The following is a 20,091-nucleotide window of genomic DNA, read 5'->3' as shown; positions in this document are numbered from 1 at the left end:
TTCTACATTGTTTAGCTCTGGTATTTACAGGGTCACAGAGAAAGAATCCTAGGTTTTGGAGGGAAAAGCCAAAATTGTAATGGTCTGCACTCCAACAGAAATAAGAAGCACAATTAAGGAAAAATAATGTAATGTGTGTTCCAGCTCACAAGTGACATTGAAGCAGGTAGTTCCTGTGACTTAGTATGGGTAGAGGTTATATTCGACAACCGGAATAAATTAATAACTGGCTCCTTTTACCGACCCCCGGTCTCAGATGAAACAGTTGCTGAACAGTACAAAGAAGAAATGAGTCTCATCACAAATAGGTACCTTACTCATACAATTATAGTTGGCAGTGACTTCAATCAACCTTCCGCATGTTGACGAAAATACATTTTCAGACACTATCGTAGATACAAAGCAACTTCCGTAATTGTTCTAAATACTTATTTTAAAATTTTTTGAGCACTTAATTCACGAGGCCATTCAAATTGTAAATGGTTACGAAAACACACCAGACCTCTTTGCCACAAATAATCCTGAGCATCAAGACGGATACAGGGATTAGTGAACACACAGCCGTAGCAAGGCTCAATTCCGTAACAAAGAAATTCACCAAAACTAAACGTGAAATATCTCTATTTATAAAAGCAGCTAAAAGTTCGGTTGACGTCTTTCTAAGAGACAGTCTCCAATCCTTCCAAACTATGTAAGTCAAGACCATATGTGGCTTAAGTTCAAAGAAATAGTATCAACAGCACTCGAGATATTCATAGCAAATAAATTAATAACAGACGGAAATGATCCCCCATGTTACACAAAACATGAGAGAAAGCTGCTGCAGGAGCACCGAAAAAGGCACGTATAATTTGGACGAGCGCAAAATCTCAAAGATTGGGGAAGTTTTACTGAGGCTCGAAATTTGGTTGCGGATTTCAATGCGAGATGCATTTAATAGTTTCCACAACGAAACTCTCTCTAGAAATCTGACGGAAAATCTGAAGAGATTCTGGTCCTATGTTAAGTAAACCAGCGGAAAGGCTGAGTAAGTAGCTTTACTGCGTGACAGCGACGGTAATGTTACTGATGACAGTGCCACTAAAGTGGAGTTACTAGATGTGGGTGAGGAGGAGGAGGAGGAGGAGGAGGAGGAGGAGGGGGAGGGGGGGGGAGGGACAAGGGACCCAACCCTTCGGAGCACGTAAAATCGTGGCAAATGTCCGGCGTGGCAAATGTCCGGCGTGGCAAATGTCCGGCGTGGCAAATGTCCGGCGTGGCAAATGTCCGGCGTGGCAAATGTCCGGCGTGGCAAATGTCCGGCGTGGCAACTGTCCGCACTCTGGCTGCACTCACCTGCGTGATGCTGAGTGAGTCGGTACGGCAGTCCCTGGAGAGGGTGAGCAGCGGGTAGCCCGTCTGCAGGGTCCACGTGTCCATGACGGCCTCGACGGTCACGCTGGCGGGCAGCGCCCCCTGCCGGTGGGCCTCGGCCGTCAGCGCCGCCCACAGGTCGTTCTGCTCCGCGTTGTCCAGGCGGTGCTTGCGCAGGTAGCCGGTCAGCCCGTCCCGGAACACCGCCTCCCCGAGGAAGTCCGACATCATGCGGATCAGGAACGAACCTGTGCACGCGCGACACCGCCGCCAGCATCACCTTCCACTCTCGCACATTTACGAGGCGACCTAACACCTCGAAAACATTAAGTGACCAAATAATGGTTTTTTTCTTGGCAGGTACCTCAGTAATTTGAACTACAAGTGGCCTAACAGCAAGTTCATAAGTATAAGTTATAAATAGTACCATACTTTCAATAATAGACTTTTTGTAATAATTTCCGGGTATGCAGCCAGATCCCGTCGACATTCTGCCACGATATTTCGGCCCAGAGACGTCCGGCCATCATCAGGTGAGTACAAAACTACTGAAGAGCCCAGGTGCAGTCGCGGTATTTATGCCGAATCTCGCGCATGCGAAATGTACTGGCATCCTACAGCGCATGCGTCAGGTGTTCACATGCGCAGCATAGCCGAGTTGTACGTGCTGCCCTCGGTGGTGAAAATAAAGGTTCATCTAGTCATCTAGTATCGAATGACGCTGTCGATTCCGCTGTGATTGTATAATTTTAATAACAGGATTCCAATTTTTATCCAGCTGAAAGCCGTTGTCACGATTTATAAGATTATCGGCAAGACGTATTTCCACTGATTCTTTGATTACGGAATCCCAAAATCCGGAAACAGGAGCTAAAAATTTTGTTCCATTGCATTCCATTGAATGTCCCAATGAAATACAGTGCTCTGCTACTGCAGATTTAGACGGTTGCCGCAAACGGGTGTATCTTTCATGTTCTGAACATCGTTCGTGGACAGTTCTTGTCGTCTTTCCAATATATGCAGAGCCACATTCACAGGGAATTTTGTAGACGCCTGCTTTCTTCAGTTGTAAATCGTCTTTAACGGATCCAACCAGGGCCCGGTTCGTTGCTGGTGGACGGAAGATAAGATGGCACTTTATCATTTCTAGACGTGCTAGTACGCCGTAAAAATGATGAGTCACTAGGACATTCTGTGTACAGGAGACCGACTCACACAGATCTGTATGTCCAGGCGTCAAGCTGCCATCACCCAGCACAAACAGCCGGTGTTCTCAGTACCTTAATACATCGAGCGCATGTAATATCGGATGATGAAAACCTCCACGCAGAATTAGAACACGTGCACAACGTTTTTAAAGAGAATGGCTACGCTTCACGCCAAATAAGGAAGGCCATGCGCAACTCTCATAACAAGAAGCAACGCACTGAGGACGCTGGTGACGCCTTTAAGTCAACTGCGTTCCTTCCATACGCCGGGAATCTGTCGTCGAAAATAGGCCGATTACTGAATAAAAATAAAACCAAGGTTATCTTCCGTCCAACAGCAAAGAACAAATTTAGCATTGGAGGGCAGCGTGGAGGGTAAAAATCGTAGAGGGAGACCAAGAGATGAATACACTAAGCAGATTCAGAAGGATGTAGGCTGCAGTAGGTACTGGGAGATGAAGAAGCTTGCACAGGATAGAGTAGCATGGAGAGCTGCATCAAACCAGTCTCACGACTGAAGACAACAACAACAACGTTATCAGAATTTTAAAAGTCAACCATACTGCACCATTGCAGTTGTATGAGCAGCTCCATGACGCTTTCACGATTGATAAACGAACCTGTGAACATGTTATCGGTTAAATATTTTGTATCTGTCTGACTTGCTTAGGATCCCAGACTCAGGAAGAGCACACAAGTATCGGTTGAACACAAGTTTTGTAAGCTAACTCCTTCGTAAGTCTGGGCCAGTAGAAATGGGTGGCGTCTGAGCTGTGGTGCCAAAGAAGAATTCTGAAATAAGTGTTAAGAAGAGTAGGCGAGGGAGGAAGTTTCTACAAGACCCTTGGTCGTCCATCTGCTACAGCATCCAGGAATAACTGACCTGGGGCTGGAAGGAGGAGGAGGGTGGATATTAGAGATGTACAGATTGTACGGTGTGGACACTTCAGCATAAGCACCACCATTATCTACCTGTTTCTCTAAACAGATATGGACATTTGTGTCAGACTTCTGCAGATAAACCACTGGTATGTTTCCAAGAAGTTGGCTAATTCGAGCCTCCAATTCATCGAGAGTTTTTGGTTTCGCGTGATAAACTTCCTCTCTCGCTCGAGCTCCAAAGAAAGAAATCAAGATGGCCACAATGTCCCGACTAATGTTCTCGAAAATCGGTGTTGAGCCACAGATGGACAGGTATGCGGAATGAGGCAGGGCCCCATCTTCCATAAAGGGTAAGTCATTGCAAATTCTCCCGTGTGGATACAACACCGTGAATATAATTTTCAACCATATCAACATAGCGTTTTGCATTCATTGTGTCCCAAACGAGACACGGTCCCGCAACATCCACGGACGACATGCTGCACCACAATGTGGCCTTTGGGGGATGATGGCTTTGTTCAACAACCATACTGGGACCATCGTTTGCCCAATAACAACAATTCTGTCGGTTAACAAACCCCACAACATGAAACACAGCTTTATATGACCACACGATAGTACTGAAAAAATTGGACCAGTCAGCATTCCAAGCGAGCACCATTTCCCCATATTCCAGATTAGATTTACTTTCATTCCAATTGATCTGTAGTGAAGAGGTCCTCCTGGATGTAAAACATGTCAGAAAGGCAATAATACATGACAAATTTTTACAACTAAAACAAATATGCTAATGTACCTTACACAGGTCCCAAGTGGAATAATTGTCATTTTTTTTATGAACATTATATGAAAGGATCATTTTACAATGTTCATCTACCAAGATCGCATTAATGCACTGAATTACTGAATTTCACACACACACAATGTATATATATATATATATATATATATATATATATATATATATATATATATATATATATATATATATAATACGAACAATCAAAGAAACCAATCTGAAGGAGGAGTGGGAAAAGGAACCAGCTGACTCTTGGGAAAAATTTCGAACAAAAATTACAAAGAAGGCAAAAGAACTGATCCCATTGAAAAAGAACACAAAACACCCCTGGTGGGACTCTGGATGTGAAAAAGCGCTGGAAGAAAGAAAGAAAGCCTTTCTGAAGTATAACAGTAAAAAATCCCCAGAAAATCTAGATCACTTCCACAACACCAGAAGACAAGTGGCAAAAACAATCAGACAAGTCAAGAGGAAGTACCTCAAGGAACAGTGTGAGTCTATTGAAGAAAATTTCCGTAACTATAATGTACGAGACTTCTATAAGACCTTTGCTGGGAGAATCAATGGATACGGCTCACGAAATCTATGTTTCAGAAAACCAGATGGAAAACTAGCGCTCACAAATCAGGAAAATTGTGAGGAGCTGGCAAGATACTTTTCCGGACTCCTCAATTGCCCTGAACCTTCTTCAAGATTCCCTCAAGAAACTGCTGTCTACACAAATCCAGAATCCCCACCACCTACACTAGAGGAGATCCAAAGACATATTCATAGACTGAAAAACAACAAGGAATCCGGAGAAGATAATATCACTGCAGAACTACTTAAAAATCTTGGACCAAATTCCCTCAAAGAACTCACTCAAATCATCACAGACATTTGGCAGACAGAAAAACTACCAGAAGATTGGAAATGCGCCCTAATTCATCCACTGCATAAAAAGGGAGACATGGCAGATATAAACAACTATCGAGGAATCTCCCTTCTCCAAGTCACTTATAAAATCCTCTCAGCTTGTCTTCTTCAACGAACACAAGAACAACTCGAACACAGTATTGGTGGAATACCAAGCTGGCTTTCGCCCTCACCGATCCTGTGCAGAACAAATTTTCAATTTGAAGACTACACTAAAATACAAAGCAGTCAGAAACAGTCCGATCATTTGTTCCTTTGTTGATTTCGCAAAGGCTTATGATTCAATCGATAGGCAATCTCTCTTTATTATCCTTGAGGAGCTGGGACTCGGTCCTAAAACCCTAAACCTTATCAAAGAAACGCTCACAAACACAACTTCTAAGATAAAATTCCTGGGTGAAATATCAGAGCCCTTCCTGATCAAAACCGGCGTCAGACAAGGTGACGGCTTGTCTCCACTCCTCTTCAACCTTGTCTTAGACAAAGTCATCCGAGAATGGGAAAAAGAACTGAAGAATCAAAATTACTGGAAGCCTATACAACTAGGAAGATCTAAAGATGGTATTAAAATTTCATGCTTGGCATTTGCAGATGACGTGGCCATTCTAGCAGAAAACGAGACCACAGCAATTAAACAGATAGACATTCTCAAAGAATGCGCCGAAAAAGTTGGGCTACAAATTTCCTTCCAAAAAACCAAATTCATCTGCTCAAAATTTGAAACTCAAAAACTGACTACAAAATATGGACAAATTGAGAGAGTTCCATTCTTTAAATACTTAGGCGAGGTCCTAGAACCCACAGGGGGAGAGAAAACTGCACAAAAAGTTCGACTGCAAAAACTGAAAAGAGCATACTGGAAAACCCACAACATCTACAATAAAAAGTGTCTCTCCATTCACTCAAAAATACGACACTACAATACAGTAATCAAGCCCGAAGCACTATATGCCAGCGAAACACTCACACTCCATAGAAAAGGCGACCTGGAAGGCATCCTGAAAGAGGAACGCAAAATTATCAGAAAGATTCTTGGCCCAAAAAGAACTGAAGATGGATACAGGTTACAGTCTCGGAAAACTACACAAAAATTATCTAACCTCGTCGCAGACATCCGGAAAAGAAGACTAAAATTTTACGGTCATATCCACAGACTCCCAACACCCAGACTCTCCCACAAAATTTTAATATACATTGAAAAATTGAAAACCATACCCTGGATACAAGAAACCAAAACAGATCTAGCAAATGCACAAATAAATTTTTCAGAAGTTATAAACAGAAATGTATACAGGCAAAAAATCAATAGTTGGAAAGTACAACCCGAGAATGAAGTTTGCAAGAGACAGGGGACAAAATGGACAGAGGAAAGAAAGAGAATTCATGGGGAAAGAATGAGAGAAGTTTGGAGAATTAAAAAATTGAATCGGAAAAGCTTTGCGTGATCCGTATGGGTCCATAAAATCAGTTGGCTCTACTGAGAAATTCGCCAATGGAGTAGAAGGAGCTGGCCACCAATAAATCCTGTAGGCTTCTCTTAAACTGAATTTCATTGGTTGTTAAGCTTTTTATGGCTGCTGGCAAGTTATTGAAAATGTGTGTTCCTGAATAATGCACACCTGTTTGTAGAAGCGAAAGTGACTTTAAATTCTTGTGTAGATTATTCTTATTTCTAGTACTGATTCCACAAACTGAGCTGTTGGTTTGAAAAAGTGATATATTTTTAATGACAAATTTCATTAAGGAATGAATATATTGGGAAGCGGTAGGTAGTATCCCTAGTTCCCTAAACAGGGCTCTGTAGGATGTTCTTGAGTTCTCACCACGTATAACTCTTATTGCACGTTTTTGTGCCCAGAAAAATTTAGCTTGACTTGATGAATTACCCCATTTTCATTTTTATATCCCCATATGTCTGACAGAATTCGCATGTCAAATAGTGGCTTGTTGAGACACTTCAGCAGTTCTATGGTGTGCTCCTCCCAGTTGAATTTATTATCAAGCTGTAATCCCAAGAATTTAACACTGTCCAATTCTTCTAATTGTCATCATATGTTAGACATATACTCTTGGGACACCCCTTACAAGTTCTGAACTGCATGTAGTATGTTTTTTCAATGTTTAATGACAAAGAATTGTCTAGAAACCAGTGATTAACGTCCACAAATATTTTGTTAGCCGATCTTTCTAAGACTACACTTGATTTGCTATTTATTGCAATGTTTGTATCATTGGCAAACAAAACAAACTTGGCATCTGTTAATGTTACTGATGAAAGGTTTTTAGTCTTTTGGCGATAATTCTGGCAGTGATGTGGTTTGCACAACAAATGTTCAACTCTTTCTTCAGAATAGTTCGGATTATGAGTTAAGTTAAACCAGTTTCACAAGATGTCCATCTTTGTGATTTCTGAGCACTTTCTGTCAACATTTCCTGAATCACTTGCACGCTGTCCTCTGTTCTGGATACTGAGAGTCCACCACTTCTCCTAACATCTGACACAGAACCTGTGTCCAGTACCTACGAGTGGTAGTTTCTTACGATCTTTGCATCTACTGAGGAATAACGTCCTTTCACACTTCACCACCATCTCTGTACTTGTACCACCGATCACCCTACTTCATACTGGGATGCCAGCCGAGCTCAAACGTGCAAGATTAGACACTCCACCACAGTCCAGCACTGATGACTTCAAAGATATAAATGAGACATCTGTCATATATGTATATATAAATCAGAGTGTACACATATGTATACGTCCAGGGTCTCCTCTCAAACCTCTTGATCGATTTCAACCAAATCTGACACAGAAATAGCACACCTCGTGAGTATCAGCACTGTGGGGCTTATAGCTTCCTAGCTGCAGTAGGAGGGAGCTGCTGGCAAATACATCAAATACATGTTTATCCCAGCCTCTGCCATATAGGCTGCCCTGCACAACAGATATGTTGTATGGGAACAGTGTTGCCCTGCCTTATCAAGCTGATGTGAAGCCTATTCTGCATGACAAATGAGTTGTGGGAGTAATGTTGGCTACTTCACTGAAATGTATTGCAAGGGCTACATTTGCCAGCGAAAACAGCTGGGGATAGGTTGAGGTGGTTAGAGGATGGGGCAGACAGCCTGAGGGGAGGAGGGAACAGGGTCAGGAGAGGAGGGGGAGATGCCTTATACAGGTGAAAAGTGTAGAGGGGTAATGGGCAGGTGGAAAAGGAAGAGGGAGAGACAGAGATTGAAAAAGAAAAAGGGTGAACAAGGTCATGGTCAGTGTGAGGGGGAGGCAGATATGGCCAGAGAGAGGGGGTGGAGTAAATGGACAAAGAGAGGAAGAGGAGGCGATAAAAGACATGGGAGAGTAAAGAGGAGAAGACAGACAAGAGAAGAAGATGAGGTGGACTGACAGAGGGAGAAAAAAGTGACTCAGAGGGAGGGGAGAGGTGTCTTCAATAAATGTGTCGAACGCAAATGGAGTCAAAGCCGCAATGAAGAGGCTAGTAATGTGAGAAATTCTACCACTGTAAGAAACAAAATTTTTTTTGTTTCATGATAATTGGTAAACTATTATACGAGTTTTGAACAATTTCCAATTAGAAATTAATTCTTGCCTATCCTGTAGACGATATTGGATGTTGTTGTTACATGTTGATAAAAAAGAACTGTCACAAAATACCATTGTGGGCTGAACTCCAGGCAGGCCTTCACAACTGGGCGACTGCTCTGTGGGCCAGTTGCCAAAGTGACTGTGGAGCTGGTGCACCGGCCTGCGACTCGGTGTTCTGCCTTTGCTGGTCGACTCTGCTATCATTCGATGTAGCCCAATACGGCGTTTTCTCGGTCGAGTACGTGACGTGCACCAGCCACCTGTCGTAACACACCTGCCCGGTGCGAGGACAAGTCCTCCCAGCTCAGTCAGTAGCAAAGTTACTTGAGTATCGAGCATTCGACTGGCCCAGTCTCCACAGCTGTCGTCTATTGTACGGCTGACCTACTTCGGCTCCATCGACCACTCTCACTGACCCGACGAAGCTGAGGATCTGTGCACTGTCAGCTAGATCTGACGCTTCCGGGCTTCGAACTGGATCCAGTGTAGCTCGGCCACTCAGTGGGTGTTCTCTCTCTCTCTCTATTCGTTTAGTCGGTTCTGACTCTTTGTGACCCCATGAACCAAATCACACCACTTTTTCCTGTCTTGCACTTTCTCCCGTAGACCTTCCAGGTTGGAACACATTGCTTCTGTGATGCCATCGATCCATCTCATCCTCTGACGTCCTCTTCTTCTAGTTCCTTCAATCTTCCCCAGCATTAATGTTTTTTCCAGCGAGGCATGCCTTCGCATTGTGTGTCCAAAGTAGGTCAGCTTCTGTTTTAACATTAGACCCTCCAGGGAGAAATCTGGTTTTATTTGCTCCAATATTGATCTGTTGGTTCTTTTTGCAGTCCGTGGAACTCTAAGAAGTTTCCTCCAACACCACAATTTTGAAGGAGTCAATTCTTCGCCGTTCAGCCTTTCTAATGGTCCAGGTCTCACATCCATACATTACAACTGGAAAGACCATAGCCCTCACAATACTGATCTTTGTTGCTAGTGTTATATCTCTGGACCTTATAACCTTGTCAAGGTTTGACATCGCCTGTCTACCGAGCAACAGGCGTCTCCAGATTTCATGGCTGCAGTTGCCATCAGCAGAGATCTGGGAACCGAGATAACTGAATGTGGTCACTACCTCCATGGTTTCTCCTGCTATATCCCACGAATTGGTAGGTGTAGTTGCCATAATTTTCGTTTTCTTCACATTCAGCCTAAGACTGGCCTTTTCACTTTCGTCTTTCACCTGCAGCAAGAGTGTTCCCAATTCTTCTTCACTTTCTGCCAACAGGATCGTATCATCCGCGTACCTGCGGTTGTTTACATTTATTCCAGCTATTTTAATTCCTGTTTCTCCTTCATCTAGCCTCGCATTCCTTATAACATGTTCTGCATACAGATTGAATAGAGTATGGTGACAGTATGCAGCCTTGCCGTACCCCTTTCTGAACCTTTATCCATTTCGTTGTTCCATACATAGTTCTCACCGTGGCTTCTTGGTCAAGGTATAAACTCCGTATCAGGTGAATGAGGTGATCTGGTACACCCATGTTTTTCAGTACGTTCCATAATTTGTTGCGATCGATGCAGTCAAAGGCTTTGGCGTAGTCAATAAAGCAGAGGTACACATCCCTCTGGAATTCTCTCGCTTTTTCCATAATCCACCGAATGTTAGCAATTTGATCTCTAGTTCCTCTTCCTTTCCTAAATCCAGCTTGTTCTTCTGGTAGCTCTCGATCTAGATATTGGCGAAGTCTATTTTATAAGATTTTCAACATGACTTTGCTAGCATGTGAGATAAGTGCAATTGTTCGGTAGTCTGAGCATTCTTTAGAACTTCTCTTCTTTGGAATGGGGATGAATACTGATCTTTTCCAGTCTTCTGGCCACTGTTGCGTGATCCATATTTTTTGACATATTGAGTGCAGCACTTTCATTGCATCCTTTCCAGTGACTTTAAACAATTCTGCTGCTATTTCATCATGTCCACTAGTTTTGTTATCAGCCATATTTTCAAGAGCCAACTGGAATTCGCTCTCCAAAATATCTGGCCCTAGTTCTAAATTAACATTAACATCAGGGGGTGTTATCGACAGCTATTTCCAGCCAGTCCCCAAGGGTCCCGGTTTCGACACGCGGTCTGCACATTTCCTGAAAGTATTACGAATCACCAACGGTACTGTGTCCGGTTCAGTCCTACATCACTGAGCTCTCGAGGCGACTTGCACCAGCAGAGTCGCCTTCTGCCAACAGCTGCCGCTGTCTCAGTGTACCACTACGAACGAAACTCCCTTGCCACTGGGCTTGTCCACCACGTTGGCTGCTACCATCAAACTACCGTATAGATGGCGTCAGTTAGCCAAGAATGTTCTTGTCGAGTTATTATTCTCTACTCCACGCATGCTGCAGTGCTGGAGAACTTAAGTGATGATCAAAGTGACCGCTCAGTTAGGAAGAAATCTATGGACAGCAGTCACTGACTGCTGACCCCTGTTTTGATTGGGCAAGGTTCAAAATGGTTCAAATGGCTCTGAGCACTATGGGACTTAACATCTGAGGTCATCAGTCCCCTAGAACTTAGAACTACTTAAACCTAACTAACCTAAGGACATCACACACAACCATGCCCGAAGCAGGATTCGAACCTGCGACCGTAGTGGTCACGCGGTTCCAGACTGTGGTGCCTAGAACCGCTCGGCCCCTCCGGCCGGCGATTGGGCAAGAGTGGGAATTTTCCTACACATCAGTCAGCACGCCTGAAAATTGTGTAATGTACTGCTCAAAGTGGTTGCTCAAATGAAATGACAAATATAAATCAAAACAACTTCAGCTGTCTAAATTTCTACTTATCAGCAAGGTTCCACAACCATCTACATCTACATTTATACTCCGCAAGCCACCCAACGGTGTGTGGCGGAGGGCACTTTACGTGCCACTGTCATTACCTCCCCATCTGTACAAAGATGGACTTGGACCACACAACAGCTTCCCACACAGTCAACTCTGCACTCAGCACTGGCCGGCCTTAAGAAATGGAAAAGATGGAAGGCCGCATCAAAGCAGATGAAAGGCTGATAACTTAAAGACGAAGTAAGTAACGATGGCCATTATCCTTCGATCTGTTAGCACGCGGCGAAACGGTCAGTGGCACAGTCTGCGAGCAGACGGCAGGGAGTGAGGGCCGCGTTGGCGCAGCTCGTGGGGACCGACCTTTCTTGTAGGAGATGGTGTCGAAGATCTGCGAGATCTCGTTGGGGTTCTTCAGCTTGACAGAGAGTGGGTGCGACGTCTCCAAGGCGTCGAACTTGAGTACTGTCAGCATGTTGGCAAGCGCGTCCGCCTCCAGCGTCTTCCAGTTCGGGTGCGCCTGTCAACACAAAGGCCGCCATCTCAATAAACAGCTGAGGTGTGGCAAACTGATCAGCTAATCTATCTCATTTCCAGATGCAGAGAACTAAACGGCGTCGTCGTGGGCCAGTACGCACACGGTGATTTAGCTGCCCCTACCGATGTCGTTTTATGCAACCCACCATGTTACATCTGGCCGACAGAAACCGCGGGCGAGATTTTCATTTCCTCCCACTCGATGCGCGCAAATTACTAGTTCTACATAAAAATAGGATATTTTTCTAGGAAATTTGGTGTAGCTAAATTCTGTAGTGGTATATGTTTTCGGAATAGTACACGGGTTTCGAGCTATTCCAGGAAAACGCACGGAAGTGACCTGGAAATGCACTCCACCCCCACACTCGTCCTTCACCAGCCAGGATTTCTAGTATGTTGCTTGTGTCACTGCTTCCTACACACACGAACTGCTCTCGATATTCGACGTATTTTGATCCCTTTTGATTGGGCGGTTACGCCATCAGCATAGTCAGCCTTTCATTTATATTATCAGTACGACCTTCGTAAAAGTTACTTTAAAACTAATTTTGTTGACAATCAAATTCAAACATAAGCCTTGTAAGTATAGCAGTTTTGTAGTCAGAAGGCGTGACGAATACAACGATGTAATTACTTACTTTATGCTGATAAAATTCAGAAAACTGCTACGGAAAATTCACAGAGACGTCAATTTTACAGTCCACTAAGGCGATAGCGTAACAAAGCGAAAATGTGTCCCAGTAAAAAATTTAACTATATTGAATTTCCTACAAAAAGATCCCATACTTTTTTTCTGTAGGACTTATAGTTTACACACAGCGGGCGAGAGAATATGAAAATCTCGCACATAATTTTTCAAGGCCAGGTATGACATTGAAAGTTGCATAAAACATTGGTAGAAGCAGCTGAATCAGCCTACATACGGAGCAGTCAAATTAGAACAGGACAGGCGGAAGAACTAAGTAAACTGTTCATTATTTGGAAACTAATCGCCACAACTGCTAACAAATTTATTCCAGTGTTGCACAGGACGGCCGCTGCCTACAGAACCACTATTGTATGTACGTCTTTCATCTGCAGAAAATCGATGGCCACCAATGTCCTTCCTCAGCGCTATAAAAAATATGGAAATCGTATGGGCAGGCATAATGGCTTCCCAGAAAAACTTCTGCCACGTGGCTGAAAGAACAGGCGCGCCAGCCCCACGAAACACGAAAGCCATGACTACCTTTTTCCTTGTTTTTTTTTTTTTTTTACTTTCTGGAAGGCGCGATAGTGCTAAACTGACGCATTGCAAAAATGGAAGTGTGCCATCGTCTAGTCCAAACGCCCAGGTTTGTTGAAGGATGACGTCATCCTGTTGCAGGATAGTGGCTGCCCACAAGATGCTCACTGCAGAAGTTTCGCTGGGAGGCCCTCACACATCCTCCGTACAATCCCCATCCCTCCCCATTCAGTTTCCGTATTCTTGGAGTGTGAACAAAGACATCCGTGACCGTCGATTTCCTTCGGATGAAGAGGTGCACGTCTGTCCACAATCGTGGTTCCGTAGGTGACCGCAAACATTTTTCCCATGAAGCCACACAGTGGGATAAATATACACTACTGGCCATTAAAATTGCTACACCAAGAAGAAATGCAGACGATAAACGGATATTCATTGGAAAAATATATTATGTAAGAACTGACATGTGATTACATTTTCACGCAATTTGGGTGCATAGATCCTGAGAAATCAGTACCCACAACAACCACCTCTGGCCGTAATAACGCCCTTGATACCCCTGGGCATTGAGTCAAACAGAGCTTGGATGGCGTGTACAGGTACAGCTGCCCATGCAGCTTCAACATGACACCACAGTTTATCAAGAGTAGAGACTGGCGTATTGTGACGAGCCAGTTGCTCGGCCACCATTGACCAGACGTTTTCAGTTGGTGACAGATCTGGAGAATTTGCTGGCCAGGGCAGCAGTCGAACATTTCCTGTATCCAGAAAGGCCTGTACAGGCCCTTCAACATGCGGTTGTGCATTATCCTGCTGAAATATAGGGTTTCGCAGGGATCAAATGAAGGGTAGGGCCACGGGTCGTAACACATCTGAAATGTAACGTCCACTGTTCAAAGTACCATGAATGCGAACAAGAGGTGGCCGAGACGTGTCACCAATGGCACCCCATACCATCACGTCAGGTGATACGCCAGTATGGCGGTGACGAATACACTCTGCCAATGCGCGTTCACCTAGATGTCGCCAAACGCGGATGCGACCATCATGATGCTGTCAACGGAACCTGGATTCATCCAAAAAAATGACGTTTTGCCATTCGTGCACCCAGGTTCGTCGTCGAGGACACCATCGCAGGCGTTCCTGTCTGTGATGCAGCGTCAAGGGTAACCACAGCCGTGGTCTCCGAGCTGATAGTCCGTGCTGCTGCAAACGTCGTCGAACTGTTCGCGCAGATTGTTGTTGTCTTGCAAACGTCCCCATCTGTTGATTCAGAGATCAAGACGTGGCTGCACGATCCGTTACAGCCATGCGGATAAGATGCCTGTCATCTCGACTGCTAGTGATACGAGGCCGTTGGGATCCAGCACTGCGTTCCGTATTACCCTCCTGAACCCACCGAGTCCATATTCTGATAACAGTCATTGGATCTCGACCAACGTGAGCAGCAATGTCCCGATACGATAAACTGCAATCGCGATAGGCGGCAGTCCGACCTTTATCAGTCGGAAACGTGATGGTACGCATTTCTCCTCCTTACACAAGGCATCACAACAACGTTTCACCAGGCAACGCCGGTCAACTGTTGTTTGTTTATGAGAAATTGGTTGGAAACTTTCCTCATGTCAGCACTTTGTAGGTGTCGCCACCAGCGCCAACCTTGTGTGAATGCTCTGAAAAGCTAATCATTTGCATATCAAAGCATCCGCTTCCTGTCGGTTAAATTTCGCGTCTGTAGCACGTCATCTTCATGCTGTAGCAATTTTAATGGCCAGTAGTGTATTAAAAGTTATGGCGATTACTTTTGAAATAATAAACAATTTTCTTACTGAACGAAGAGTCCGCAGCTGTAGTGCCATTTCATAGTGTCCGACAGGCACAATATTTCGACGATCAGACATGTCGCCATCGTCAGGTGCGCTGACGAACTGAGTTTCTGAGGCCTCCCACTCCCCCCCCCCCCCCCCCCCCCACAGGCCGTCCCCTCCGCGTGCACGGACAGTGGAGGGAACAGACAGCAGAGGGGGAAGTGGATATAAGGCCTCAGGAGCTGAGTTCATCAGCGCACCTGACGATGGCGACATGTCTGATCGTCGAAATATTGGGCCCGTCAGACACTATGAAATGGCACTACAGCTGCGGACTCTTCCATTAACAAATACTCTGCGAGATACTGAAGGATCACAATTCTCTTACCTTTTTGCGTCTGTCACATTTTGATTTGACTGCCCATTTCATATATATACCAAGATAGAAAATGCACCTTTCAAAGCACAAAGAAAGGCGAATTTGTCCTGGGCAGAGTTAGGGATCTAAAAAAGAAAGAAACTAGTTTTTCGACTCAGACAGCTTCAAAGACATTTAAATCCGTACATCTTAATATATTTGCCCTTTTTTCACTTGCTAGCCTCAGTACCCATGTCATGTAAAGTAACATCATACACAGTGTCATATTGTATAACACGACATACGCCAACGTGTCATCTGACACGGCGTTTGTCACATTGTGCAATATCACACGATGTGTGTCTGCACGCATCCTCACTCTGGAATATTTCTTATTACATGTGCATCCCCACTTTCGGGTACTTTCTATTGCAGATGCATCCCACACTCTAGTAGCACATGCATTTAGGTCTGTTTGTTCTTACACCACTCACCACACATGTAGAGGGGGTGGGATTGGGAGAGAAGTGGTCGCCTCAGCGAAAAAAATCAAACCCCTCCACCCAGAAATCAAAAAATTGTTTTAGCATCCCCCCAGCACCAAGTCCACACTAGATATTTTCATTGGCTATTACAAATATGCTTTTCAGCCTTATGATATTGTATATCGTTTACTATGGCTGGGGAATCTTCTGGATTTTGGGCACATAACTGGAGGATACAGGTGTGACAATACGTTGCATCTAAGAGAGCTCATTGTGACAGGGAAGCATGGTTAACTCATAGAAAAGTGCGAATATGTCACAGTGTTTTGATTTAATTGTCTTTGAAGCCGCCAGATAAGTCGAAAATGTAGTGCCTTACTCTTACACCAGTAGTTGTGCTCAGGACATATTCGCCTTTTTTTGGGCTACAACAGGGCCAGGTTTCACTCTGGTCACCAGCTTTTACTCCACCACTTTTTTGACACTAGACCGCCATAACTTGACAACCGATGGCGAATTTTGTTGAATCTGGCAACGAATGATCAGGTGTAGGTATTTTTTATTATCTTTCAAACCACGTTGTGACAACGTACAAAGCTTTCACGAAACAACAGCAGGACTATTAATTAAATGTATTTGTCTATCTTCTTACAAATTTTTAACGGATTCACACAAGTTTGGAACACATGAGTGGTGCATAGAAAAGGAACAAAAATTTGTTTTTTGCACGTTAAACCCGAATGAAGCTAGATTTTTGAAAGCACATTTCCTAATTTATCGTAAGAATGTATTTTTTCTGTATCTGAATCACTTTAAATCGTTCCGGTGCGTTCAATTCACATAAGAATGAATTTTACGGTGCTACATTTAGCTCGTCTAAATCATCGTGCACTAAATGTATTTGCAGCTGCGAATATGGAAGAGTGTCAGCTGTGAAATGGAATGATGACAGTGAAGAACGAGGACTCGAACACGGATACCCCACTTATCACGAGCGGTCGTTCTACCATTTTTTAAAAATATTAGCCGGGACAGTGGAAAATGTGTGCCCCGACCGCGACTCGAACCCGGGATCTCCTGCTTACGTGGCAGACGCTCTATCCGAGTGAACCTTTTTTTTCTTTTCCTAGCAGATTAAAATTGTGTGTTGGACCGAGACTCCAACTAGGGATCTTTCCTTTTACGGGCAAGTGCTCTACAATTTTTTTTTGTTTTCTTTTTTTGTTTTTTGTTTGCACAGAGGAAACACACCGAAATATACACTCAAATGGGGCAGTGTACTCCTTCATAATACGCAAATCTGCACTCGTTTTTTTCTTTTTGTTTTCTTTTTTTAAGGAACTTATAGAAGGCAATCAATTAAAATAAAACTAAACAAGTCATTTCGACAAAAACAAAAGGGTTAAATCAGAAAAATGTATGTGAAGAAACAGGGTGTTAATTGTGTTAATTTTAACATGTCCAGACCTTCTTTCCTCCATCACTTCTACATCGTGGAACATCTAAATGCAAACAAGACTGTCCACAAAAAAAGGGGGAATGTCAACTCATCCAACGCCTTGTCGACGGAAAACAAGATACAGCATATTAGAAAAAAGTTCCCGGTAACGGGGCAACCTGAGCCACGTCCAGTGGGCTGTGGCCATATATTGGGGAAAGGCACACGGATCTGCGTCATATCCACTCACCATCACGTAGTGGACATAATGTCCAACAAGCCACATGATGGCATTGTCCTTCGATTGGGGAAAGAAGGTTGAATCGGGACACACGAGAATCTCCCCCGAGATAGCCGCCTCCGGCGTCCTGAGGAGAAAAGTCAGTTGTCGGCGAAGCCATCTCCAATGGACCTGACCGCTGGAGATCAACCGATGATATAATGTATCATTTTCATGGCAACGATGGCAACGATCCGTCACATTGAGACCAATACGAAAAAGTCGCACTTTGGTTAAGTACAGTATAACGATCAACTTGCTACAACGACGACGCCACTTCCATCGGGAAAATCGGGAGGCTGATGTTAGACCAAACAATCTTCCAGTTCGGTTTTGGCGACAGGGCTTCCACAGAGGGAACACTATGAGGAATTGGCCGGTGTCTTAACAGCATTTTTAGGGAGAAATTCGCTTGGGAAAGGATATTTACTCCTAAATAACTGACCTCAAGAAAAAATTCCTTAACGTGCCGTAGTTTATAACTAATCCTACCAATATCTACTGGAGGTGTTAAGCTCGCCGGTCGGATACAGTCATTAAGGCGAGCTGTTGGAGGGGGGGGGGGGGGGCGTTGACATGCTGAAACGGTGCGACGGATGAATAAGACATAAGCCTTAACCTGAATGGCAGGGAAGCCCAAACCTCCCAGCAGACGGGGGCGCGCCATTACCCCATAACAGACTCGAAATATAGAGTTGCGCCGGACAAACCTGCCAGTTAAACGTTGTAGCTTGCGGTACATCATCGCAGGAAGTGGAAAGATTTGCGCAATAAAATAGGCCTTACTTAACACATACGTTTCCATGGCCCGGACTGCATGAAAAAGCGAGAGGGAATGACGCTCGTGTTCAATGATTGCTGCCTGAATCTTATCCGTGACAGACTTCCAGTTTATCGTAGCCATCTTTAGCGAACAACTGTCAATTATAGCACCCAACGATCGATATCGGGTGACCTTCAAAGTCCATGGAATTTTAACAGCATCAAATCCTCGCAAACTGAGTAAGCGACATTTCTGGTCATTAACACACGCTCCCGTAAAACGACAAAAGGCATCCAAAACTTCCTTCAGCAATGGTATATCATCGTGGATACGGAGAACAACCATAACGTCGTCAGCATATGCACGAACGGTAAACCTTTCTCCCAACAGAGACCAGCCACCCAAACCAGCATCTATAGTTCGCAATAAGGGTTCCAGAAACAGCACGTAGAGCGACATAGATAATGGACTCCCTTGAATGACGCCCTGACACACCGCGATGGAGAAGTAAGACTTCCATTTACCTCAATGTACGCCTGAATATCAGTGATTAGAGAGCTAAACAGAAGTCGTGCAGCATCGTTAAAACCAACAGTCGTCAATACTCGCATAAGGAGTCCATGATTAACGCGGTCGAACGCTTGGTGAAAATCAATGAAAAGCAAAGCGCTTGCCACGGGAATGGTGGAAGCAATCGGAATTACATGACGACATTCAGCAACGGGAGCCGGGAGAGTACGACCCGGAAAACAACTTTGATGGCTCGCGATAGTGGTAGGCGACAGTACCGATAGTCGGTTATTTACCGCTGGCGCCACTATTTTATAATCACGATTGAAGAGGGTTATCGGGCGTACCTGATCCACACGCAAACGACCCGGCTTTTTGGGTATGAGAACGATTTTAGCAACGTTAAAGCTGGGAGAGAGAAGGCCTCCGTGGAATACTTCATTCACCACGGAAGTTACCGTATATCCTATTAGGGGCCAAAATCGAATATAAAATTCTTTGGGAAGGCCATCGGCGCCAGGCGATTTGTGGGAGGGAGAACGAGCCACAGTATCAAGTATATCATCGCGATGGAATACAGAGAAAAACTCTTCCTGGAGATCTGGCGTAACTACACTATCAGACAAGGAGGTGAAATCATGAGACGGCGGACCGTCTGAATGCAGTTCAGTATGGACGCGACGAACACGAGCTGTTTTGCGGAGGTACACGAGCACGCCGCCACTGCATGCCTGCCTGCCACCCAGCAGCTGCAAACAAACCCACAACACAGTCTGGCCTGTGTCGCGTCACTGCAGTCTGCGATGTCAGGGAGCTTCAACTGAAACTCATTTCTGTTACCGATAACAGTACAACAGTTTATCAAAGCCAGCGCTAAATATAATGTCCATAAACATTGAAGGGCCCTCTCATGAGAAAGAAGTGCTACTTGCTGTAGCATGTAAAACTCACAACTGTGATCTCTTACTAATCCAAGAGACCCACATTGGCCCCACAAATAGAAGACCAAAGATCCACGGAATGAAATTAGTAATTGAAAGACCACACGAGCAATATGGCAGCGCAATCTTCGCCAAAATGGGCTTAGGCATTATATC

The 20,091-nt window shown here is 44.4% G+C and overlaps 1 protein-coding gene across 3 annotated transcripts in view; it reads right to left on the bottom strand.

Annotated features, from left to right (window-relative positions):
- Positions 1-20,091, bottom strand: part of LOC126215393 (aminopeptidase Ey-like) — a 406,189-nt gene that overhangs the window by 83,087 nt on the left and 303,011 nt on the right. For all 3 annotated transcript variants that reach the window (XM_049942100.1, XM_049942099.1, XM_049942101.1), the window contains exons 7-8: positions 11,954-12,110; positions 1,336-1,601 (exon numbers count right to left, since the gene is read on the bottom strand). In XM_049942100.1, coding sequence (XP_049798057.1) covers positions 1,336-1,601; positions 11,954-12,110 — 423 coding nt within the window. The remainder of the gene's footprint in view (positions 1-1,335; positions 1,602-11,953; positions 12,111-20,091) is intronic.

The sequence above is a fragment of the Schistocerca nitens genome, chromosome 12, assembly GCF_023898315.1.
Source record: "Schistocerca nitens isolate TAMUIC-IGC-003100 chromosome 12, iqSchNite1.1, whole genome shotgun sequence".
Classification (NCBI taxonomy): Eukaryota; Metazoa; Arthropoda; class Insecta; order Orthoptera; family Acrididae; genus Schistocerca; species Schistocerca nitens.
The sequence above is the reverse complement of the archived record's forward strand: the minus strand, read 5'-3'. Positions and strand labels throughout refer to the sequence as shown.